The sequence below is a fragment of the Ahaetulla prasina genome, chromosome 4 (genome assembly GCF_028640845.1).
Source record: "Ahaetulla prasina isolate Xishuangbanna chromosome 4, ASM2864084v1, whole genome shotgun sequence".
Taxonomy (NCBI): domain Eukaryota; kingdom Metazoa; phylum Chordata; class Lepidosauria; order Squamata; family Colubridae; genus Ahaetulla; species Ahaetulla prasina.
The window spans coordinates 13,656,102-13,666,853 of NC_080542.1; the positions used below are offsets into that span (position 1 = coordinate 13,656,102).

At 36.7% G+C, this 10,752-nt stretch overlaps 1 protein-coding gene across 1 annotated transcript; it reads left to right on the top strand.

Moving 5' to 3' along the window:
- Positions 1-1,070: 1,070 nt before the first annotated feature.
- On the top strand, positions 1,071-8,090 carry LOC131198736 (vomeronasal type-2 receptor 26-like). Its single transcript, XM_058183707.1, has 4 exons — positions 1,071-1,871; positions 2,418-2,645; positions 5,164-5,290; positions 7,195-8,090. Exons 1-4 carry the CDS (start codon positions 1,071-1,073, stop codon positions 8,088-8,090), a joined length of 2,052 nt encoding a protein of 683 aa, XP_058039690.1.
- Positions 8,091-10,752: the final 2,662 nt, after the last annotated feature.

A 10,752-nucleotide genomic window follows, 5' to 3' on the forward strand; every position in this document is an offset into this window, starting at 1 on the left:
TTTTTTAAGTGAGGTCTCCAGAACTGAACACAGTATTTCAAATATGGTATAACTAAATGCTACCTAAGCTCAACGTTAAATAGCCACAACTAGGTCAGTGTTTCCTAGTTGATACAATCTAGGGCTATTTGTTAGTGACCAAGTTGCAGATGTCCAGAAGAAAATTAACTTTTTAAGAAAATGTTGGATAACCATTTGTCTAAAATGGTGTAGGGTTTCCCGCCTGGGCAGGGGGTTGGACTAGAAGACCTCCAAGGTCCCTTCCAATTCTGTTATTATTATTATAAACAATAAGCACTATTTTATATCTTTCTGTGTGTATAATTTATATGTATAAATTAACACAGCTGTCCAATCCTGAAACAGAAATATATTGACAGTATCTAACTCTCACTGAAGGTTCATCACTCATAATTACCAGCACACTTTGGCTCTGGCATTTGCTGTAAAGGAGATCAATGAACATTCTGGGATTTTACCCAACGTTACCCTTGGTTTCCATATCGCTACTGACTATTCACTGGAAAGTACAACTTATCATTTAGCAATGGAATTTCTATCTACAAAGAATAAATTTATACCCAACTACAAATGCAATGACCAGACCAACACAGTAATTGTTATTGGAGGAGCTCGTAGTAACATCTGTCACAACGTGGCAATCACTCTATACAACTACAAATTTTCCCAGGTGAGAAACAAAAATGTATCAGTTTGAGAAGTTCACCAGCTATTATATTATATTGAAAAGTTGGGTAATTGAAATGAAATATTTGAGGCAAGACCGTGATTAAGTTATAAGATATGAAAAATATCTTGGAAGGACTGTCCCATTTTCCTCCTTGAGCAAAATTGCAGATTTTTTTAGGCATCCTATTCTGGTATCCGACTCAAAACCATAGAGTTAAATAAACTCTATAGTTAAATAAACCCACATGCTTTGCTTTTTATGATTATTATTTATTTTGGAAGAGTCTCTTTATTCCTATGTTCTTCTGGCTTTCTCCTTTTAGATCTCATATGGATCAGCACCTTTGATAAATGCTGAAACAGCAATGTTTGTCAAATGGATGTTCCCAGAGGAAACTCATCAATTTAAAGCAATACTTCACTTATTGTTGCATTTTGGGTGGACCTGGGTTGGATTAGTTTCTATGTATGAGGAAGATAGAGACAGGTTCATTAAAAAAAGACTTTCCATGTTTTCAGAGAAAGGAATCTGCTTTGACTTTATAGAATGTCTTCCCCAGATGATGTATGGTAATGCAGCTGCTGAAATGATGGAAAATGGAGAAAAAATATACAAAGTGATTATGGAGAGTACGGTCACTGCAGTCATCTTGAGTATTGAAATTACAGGCATGTTGTTTTTGAGAGTAATGATCAATGTTTTCAATAATGATACTATTCCAAAGGAGAGAGCGGCCAAAATTTGGATCATGACAGCCCAGATGGAATTCACATCCATTCTGATGCAAAGACAGTTCCGCATTGATTTTCTTCATGGTGCTCTTTCCTTTGCAATTCATTCAAAGGAGTTGACCAGATTCCAACAATTTATACAGAAAAGAAACCCAAACTTAGAAAAAGACGATGGGTTTATTAGGGATTTCTGGAAAGATGCATTTGAATGCTCATTCTCCAGTGATATTACAGATGAGAATGCTGAAAGGATCTGCACCGGAGAAGAGAAGCTGGAGACTCTTCCTAATTCGGTCTTTGAGTTCACCATGAATGCACATAGTTACAGCGTCTACAATGCAGTCTATGCTGTGGCACATGCTCTGAAGGCCATGCGCTCTTCCAAGCTCAAAGGGGGTCGAAAAATGGACAAGAGGAGATGGAAGATCTTCCTCCGATCAACTTGGCAAGTAATGTTGTATAATGAAAACTTTGGGGAAAATTAAGAATAAGAACGTTTTGGTTTTTTGTTTTGTTTTGTTTTAACTATTATAATGCTTTACAGATAGTTTTGAAACCTAGGAAGGTCCCAAAGGTGATTTTTCAAAAGGCAATTGAACTCGCTTTGTTTTTCTTCAAAGTGTTTTGCTTCAATTCAGAACTGAGGAGGCATCTTCGATGAGAAGCAAAACATCTTCAAGAAAAAACAAAAAAAGTCCAGTTGCCTTTTAGAGAAAAAAAACCCACCTTTGGGACAGCCAATACTTGGATGACTGAGAATCTCCTTAGACATTAAGATTCAAAGGAAATTATAATAAAAAAATAAGAAGAAGAAATCTTGTGAAAATAGAAATAGTATTACTCCAAGTGAATAGCAAATTTGTCAGTGAAGAAAATCTCAAGTTTATTTAGGCCAGATTGAAAGAATCAAATTGAAATTTTCACATCTCCTTCAAAGAGTCCTGATAAATTTCCTGGGGTTTTTTTTCCCCCCTCTTTTTTTCTTCTTCCTTTAGCTCAACCATTTTTTGCAACAAGTCTCCTTTAATAACAGTGCTGGGGAACAGGTTTTGTTTGGCCCCAATGGGGAATTAGAAACTGGATTTGATATTTTCAATTGGGTCACCTTTCCAAACAAGTCCTTTCTGAAAGCCCAAATTGGAAAGATTGACCCCATGGCTCCCTCAGACAAGCTACTCACCATTTCTGCCAAGGAAGCTGTTTGGCCTGTCATATTTAACCAGGTATGCTTGTTCAAAGACCATAATATTGATATTTGATTTGATTTGATACACACACACACACACACACACACACACACACACACACAGGGTGCTCAAGACGGGCATACTCAGAGTTTTTCCGGCATTGTCCCAATTTGATCTTTAGAATACAATTAGCCAACACTCCAGAAGATAGGCTCAAGTTACAGAAAGATCTTGACAGACTTGAACATTGGGCGCTTTTAACAAAATGAAATTCAACAGTAAAAAAAGTAAGGTTCTACATTTAGGCTAAAAAACCAAAACGCACCGGTACCGTATATGTGGTACCTTGCTCAATAGTAGTACCTGTGAGAGGGATCTTGGAGTCCTAGTGGATAACCCATTTAGATATGAGGCAGCAGTGTGCAGCAGCTGCTAAAAAAGCCAACACAGTTCTGGGCTGCATAAACAGAGGGATAGAATCAAGATCACGTGAAGTGTTAGTGCCACTTTATAATGCCTTGGTAAGGCCACACTTGGAATACTGCATTCAGTTTTGGTCACCATGATGTAAGAAAGATGTTGAGACTCTAGAAAGAGTGCAGAGAAGAGCAAAAAAGATGATTAGGGGACTGGAGGCTAAAGCATATGAAGAACGGTTGCAGGAACTGGGTATGTCTAGTTTAATAAAAAGAAGGACTAGGGAGACATGATAGCTGTGTTCCAATATCTCAGGGGTTGCCACAAAGAAGAGGGAGTCGGGCTGTTCTCCAAAACACCTGAGGGTAGAACAAGAAGCAATGGGTGTAAACTGATCAAGGAAAGAAGCAACTTAGAACTAAGGAGAAATTTCCTGACAGTTAGAACAATTAATAAGTGGAGCGACTTGCCTGCAGAAGTTGTGAATGCTCCAACACTGGAAATTTTTAAGAAAATGTTGGATAACCATCTGACTGAGATGGTGTAGGGTTTCCTGCCTGGGCAGGGGGTTGGACTAGAAGGCCTCCAAGGTCCCTTCCAACTCTGTTGTTATATTATATTAATTATTAGGAATGATCAATCGATCAATGTAATAGGTATGAAATGGGGAGCAGTTGAAGATTCAATCATGAATTTATACCTGGAAAATGCAACACCAAGGATTGGATTATGCATGAAGAGTTTGCATATGTATAATTGATGAAAAGAACAATCCACCAAAAATAAATTCTTTTTTTTTCCCTGCCATTGTTCGAAGTTAAGATGGAAGAAGAGGTGGGAATGGTTAAAAAAGGGGAAAAGGAAGCAAAGCAAATACAACCTAAAATTGGGGCTGTAAATTTGGGAGAAGAAACACAGAAAGTTGCAGGGGGGATCAAAGTATGATTGTAACTATTAAAGAGCCTCTGGTGGCTCAACAGACTAAGTAAGTCTGTTATTAACACAGCTGCTTGCAATTACTGCAAGTTCAAGTCCCACCAGGCCCAAGGTTGACTCAGCCTTCCATCCTTTATAAAGTAGGTAAAATGAGGACCCAGATTGTTGGGGGCAATAAAAAGTTGACTTTGTATATAATATACAAGGGATGAAGACTATTGCTTAACATTGTAAGCCGCCCTGAGTCTTCGGAGAAGGGCGGGATATAAATTCAATTTTTTTAAAAAATGTAAAGAGCAAGGAGTAAAGAAGTAATACCTTCAAATGAAAAGACTTTCCTTTCATGGGATAGGGTAAATTATAAGGGATATTTCCGAATATAAAAAAAGGATAGCTAAACTAGATAGTACAAAAGTTTTTAGGGTATGATGGATATATAAATTTGAGAGAATATAAGATATATGGAAACCCTTTGATAGTGTAATATTGTGTAGAGATAAGAAATATAATTAGTTATGGATTGTATGATAAATGGAGTACAAAATGTTTAGAAATTTATAGTATGGGGAATATGGGGAAGAATATGAGGTAAATGTTAAAATTATATAAGAAAAGATGATGTTTATTATGATGTATGATGGATATACAAATATGATGGATTATAAGGTATACTGAGGAATAATTTTTGATATTACAACATGGGAAGATGGGATATTGTTTATTATAGAAGATTGGACTTTAAACTTAATGGACTTAGATGAGAAGGTAGAATTATCAGCATATTTGAAAGATTATTTTTGAAAGATATATATAATGGAGACGGTTTGTTTTTTTTATAAAAAAAATTGGATTGAAATAACAAAATACTAAATAGCTTTTAAATGAATAGTATGTAATTGTATTAGTATTAATATTTTCCTTTTTCTTCTTTTTTATGGAAAAGGGGAGTTGAGGTTCAAGAAGAAGGATGGGAGTTTATGTTAATTAGCATATTTTAGTTTATGATTGTTTGATATGATACCCTGTATTTGCTCTGGGAAGTCGGGGGGGGAGGGGATGGGGGAAAGAGGGAGGAGGGAGGGGAAGGGTTAGGGTTGGGGGGAGGGGGGGATGTATGGGGGAAAAATTCTGTAAAACTTTTTCAATAAATAAATAAATAAATAAATTCTTTCTGTGGAATTCTAATTTTATTAACGAGCAGGCATTACCTCTTTCCCTCTGTAACAAAGAGTGTCCTCTTGGCCATAGCAAGATGAAAGTGGAAGGAAAATTATCCTGCTGCTATGACTGCAAAATATGTCCACAAGGGAAGATAGCTGACCAATTAGGTAAGCAAAGGATTATATTAAATCTATCAATGATATAATAAATATAAATGGGGGTTTATTTTTAATAAATGAATATTTTTAATAAATATTATGGTGATTGAAAATCTTGAGCTTTATATCGTATTAATGTGAAACAATGACACATTTGAATTATTTTCATACTTCATAATTTTGGATTGGTTATTTTTTCCAGTTTTTACTTGTTTTTACTTCCTATTCTATCCAGATGATTGATTGATTGATTGATTCTTTTGCCTATCAAGTGGCTTACCACAATACTTAAAAACACAAATAATAATTTAAACAAAAAAACCTTGCCATTAGGTACTAGAGAAATCAGGCTCCTGGTCAACCCCTATTTTAGCCTAACATTTTATTTTATTTATTTTATTTATTTATTTTATTTTGTCACAACAATATATGTAGGTATCATACAAAAAGATTATATAGTAAATAAACACATATATGGATAAATATATCCTGGACATAAACTGTTTCAACTCCTACCCTCAAAACGACGCTATAGAGCACTGCACACCAGAACAACTAGACACAAGAACAGTTTTTTCCCGAAGGCCATCACTCTGCTAAACAAATAATTCCCTCAACACTGTCAGTCTATTTACTGAATCTGCAATACTATTAATCGTTTCATAGTTCCCATCACCAATCTCTTTCCACTTATGACTGTATGACTATAACTTGTTGCTGGCAATCCTTATGATTTATATTGATATATTGACCATCAATTGTGTTGTAAATGTTGTACCTTGATGAACGTATCTTTTCTTTTATGTACACTGAGAGCATATGCACCAAGACAAATTCCTTGTGTGTCCAATCACACTTGGCCAATAAAATTCTATTCTATTCTATAAGGAGGTATAGCATATATATAGGAAGAAGAAAAGAAAAACAATAGGACAGGAACGGTAGGCACGTTTGTGCGCTTATGCACGCCCCTTATGGTCCTCTTAGGAATGGGGTGAGGTCAATAGTAGAAAGTTTTTGGATAAAACTTTTAGGATTATGGGAAGAGACCACAGTCAGGTAAAGTATTCCAAGCACTAATGATTCTGTTACAGAAGTCATATTTTCTGCAATCTAGATTAAAGCAGTTAACATTAAGTTTAAATCTATTGGTTGCTCTTGTATTATTGCAATTAAAGCTGAAGTAGTCTTTAACAGGAAGGACATTACAATAGATGATTCTGTGAGTTAAGCTTAGGTCTTGTCGAAGGCAACGGAGTTCCAAGTTTTCTAAACCTAGGATTTCAAGTCTGGTGGGATAGGGTATTTTATTGTTTTCAGGGGAATGGAGAACTCTTCTTGTAAAATATTTCTGGACACGTTCAATTGTATTGATGTCATTGATTTTAAGTGAACAAAGTCTTCCCAGCATTGTACAAAGATAAAAGGGTAGGGAACTCATGTAATTCAAATAGAAAAGTATTGGAAAAGATTGGGCACTACAGACCAGATAGAACTCTAAACTCCCAGATGACAATATTTAGCACAAAACTCTATAGCATACCCACTTTCCGGGCTTATTGAGAAAGGCAGATACCATTGAAGAAAGGTGATCTCACCTATCATTTGGCCAATGATACCCAGGGATTTAATGGTGATAACCAGAAATTTGAATTGCATAGACTAATGAACTTGGAGCCAGTATAGCTCATGCAGAAATAATAAAACTAAGTGAGATAATTGCAGGTCCATCGCACTGCAGATCAGTTACGGTTTTTGAAACAGTCTTCGAGGGCAGCATCATATAAAAGGCATTCCAGTTATCAAACTGGGATCTCATTATGTCTATAGAATATTGTAAAACTGGAGCATATTGAAAATGAAATGAAGATGCTTTGAAACAATAATGCTTTTATGAATGGTTTCTTTTTCAGACTTAGATGACTGTTTCCCCTGTCCAGAGGATCAATATTCAAACAAGGATATGGATAGTTGCCTTCCAAAAAGTATAATTTATTTAACTTATCAAGAACCTTTGGGGATTTCTTTGGAAGTGATTGCAGTCTCCTTTTCTGTCATCTCAGCTGTGGTGCTCAGGATATTCATGAAATATCAGGACACACCTATTGTTAAAGCCAATAATAGGAACCTCACTTATAGCCTTCTTGCTGCTCTCCTGCTCTCTTTCCTGTGCAGTTTGCTCTTCATTGGGCAACCTGACCAAGTGAAATGTCTCTTGCGACAAACTGCTTTTGGTATCATCTTCTCTGTAGCTCTTTCTTGTATATTGGGGAAAACAATCATAGTGGTCCTTGCTTTCATGGCCACCAAGCCCGGATCCAAAATGAGAAAATGGGTGGGGAAAAGACTGGCTATCTCTATTGTCTTATCTTGCTCCTTAACACAATTCTGCATTTGTGTAGCATGGCTCACAATTTCTCCTCCCTTCCCAGATTCTGACATGCACTCCATGGCTGAAGAAATTGTCCTAGAATGTAATGAAGGTTCCACCACAATGTTTTATACAGTGCTTGGCTTTCTGGGGTTCTTGACTGCTGTCAGTTTCACTGTGGCCTTCCTAGCTAGGAATTTGCCTGACACTTTCAATGAAGCCAAATTTATCACCTTCAGCATGTTGGTCTTTTGTAGTGTCTGGGTGTCATTTGTTCCCACCTATTTGAGTACCAAAGGAAAATACATGGTGGCTGTGGAGATCTTTTCCATTTTGGCTTCAGCAGCTGGATTACTGGGGTGCATATTTTTCCCCAAATGCTACATCATTGTTCTGAGGCCTAATCTGAATAAGAAGGAGCAACTAATGAAAAAATGAAACTGATTTTAGCACCATACCCTTTGAAGGAAATCTAATTGGTTGCTTTTGGCATACTCCCCCCACCACTACTATGAGGTTCTGCCTTCTTCCTTCCATCGCCATCAGTAGGACATGTAAAGCAATAGTTCTCCAAAGTTCACTTCAGAACCTAGAAAACTTTCCTTAATCTTTTCTTTGAAATATTAGATAATGATTTTGAGTCCTAATCAGTATAGTAGGCAATAGCTAATAAAGAAGAAGATATGGTGTTGATCGACATGATATAAAAAAATGTCCAGATTCCAGAAAGAAATACAGAGAAAAGCCACAAAGATGATTAGGGGACTGAAGGCCAAAGCAAGAATGATTGCTGGAATAGGGTATGTCTAGTTTAATGGAAAAAAACAAACAAACCCAGGAGTGACATAGTAGCAATCTTCCAATATCTACAGTGCTGCCACAAAGAAGAGGAGATCAACCTATTTCCCAAAGCACCTGAAGGCAGGATGAGTAATAATGGATGCAAACTAATCAAATGAGAGAAGCAACCTAGAGCTAAGAAGAAATTTCCTACCAGTTAGAACAATTAATCAGTGGAATGACTTGCCTTCTTAAGTTGTGGGTATTCCAGTACTGAAGGGTTTTAAGGACGGATTGGACAACCATTCATCTTAAATGGTATGGGGATTGAACTAGAAGATCTCAAAGTCCCTTCCAACTTTCTTATTCTTTTATTCTGTTATATTAAAAACATTTTAGTGATACAATGTGCATTATGGTAAGCATGTATGGGTATAAACCCTGCAGCCCATGAGCTTCACAAAAAGCTCCCCTCCCTGCCAAAAAGAAAGAAAGAAAATGTTTATTTTACTGAACTTACGAAATTGAAGCATCTCTGGTACATGTGAAGCCAAAAGTTTATCATCCTTTTGTGTGTTTTGAGATTCTGATAATAATAATAATAATAATAAAACAAAAAACCCAAGGGATATTATGAGGGATTTATTTTCCCCTTAAAGATATTCCAATATTCCCTCTAATCATTTCTGAGATACAGGAGAATCTAAATTAACATCCCTTTCCACAATTCTGAAAGTTTGAGAGCCACTTTGGTTTATCAGGTATGGTGCTAGGCCAGAAACAAAGGGACTATGTGCTCTTGCTCTCCTTCAGCAATGAAAGCCTAGGAGGTGGTATTCAGCTGGTTCAGACCGGTTCGCCTGAACCAGTAGCAGAAATCATAGGTGGCTGCCCACCCACCTGCCCATCTGCCCCTGCTCTATACCATCCTAATTAGACATGTTTTCGAGGTCGGGCATGTTCACATTTGCAAACTGGTAGGGAAAGTAAGTGAATACCAACCCTGTAGGATGTATATTGTTTTGGGAACTGTGGAGAGGTGTTTGAAGATTATGGTGTTGAAAAACTGCTTCTCAGCATCCCTGAGAAAGTAGTCTTATTCATCATGACGACTACTGTCTCAACATTGGTGGCTTGTTTAATTATGTTGTCACTATTATTCCTGAGCCCTGGATGGCATCTAATTCTGCTCTACTCTGATTAAATCTGGACCATATCCACCAATCTGATTTATTGAGAAAAGAAATATTGAAGAATGCTAGTCTCATCTATAACTTGGCCCAGTGACATTCAAGGATTTAATGGTTCTAGCCACTAATTTGAATTGCACATGGTAAGCAATTTGGAGCCAGTGTAGCTCATGCAGGAGAAATAGACCTAATTCTGTATTTCTGTATCCCTATTTCTATTCTTCTTTCTACTCCTAATTTTACATGTACAACAACAGCTTATTAACATGCAGTTATTGAGGGAACCGTTATATGCCTACTCCACATCTCTCTCAGTCTCAGTTTGAGTTTGAGTCTCTCTGTCTGTCTGTCTGTCTGTCTGTCTGTCTGTCTGTCTGTTTCTCTCTCTCTCTCTCTCACACACACACACACACACACACACACACACACACACACATCTTTATTTGGAGGAAGACACAACAATCCTTCAGTCCTGTTGAAATAGACACTTGGAGGTAAGGGACAATCCCTATGATATGCGTGCATAAGAGCACCAGCATGCCTACCGTCCCTGTCCTAATGTTCCCTTTAATTGTATTCATTTTATATATTCAATTCATGGTTATACTTATATATATTATTTAATATGTATTTGACAAAATAAATAAATAAATAAAAATAAAATATCATATGGCCATTGGATAAGTCATGACATCATTCTGCAAATACTGCAAACTTTGGTCAGCTTGATTTATGACATGATGGAAAAGGATACTAGTGCATAATTTACTTTTGCTTTATGACACCATGGCAGACAATATGATATGTCTCTTTTGCTCTGCATTAAGACTTCCAGGAAAGGCAGACAAGTCAGGAAGCTAGAAAGTATTGAGGAAGAGTTCTTTCCAAGTCCAGGAAATTTTCTTCTCTATCAATTTTCCTTTCTTCACTATCAGGACATGTAGATAAGTTTTTATTCCATGTCAGAAGCATCTAAGTGCTTCCTTGGTGAAAATATCAACTGGTGATATCACCATTGCCCAAGGGATACCAGTTAGGGGTTCTTTTCATATAGTCATTAAGTTGTCCACCATTTATTTATTTGTTGTCACCTGCTTCCAAATTGCTGAGTCAGCAGGAGCTGGAGCAAG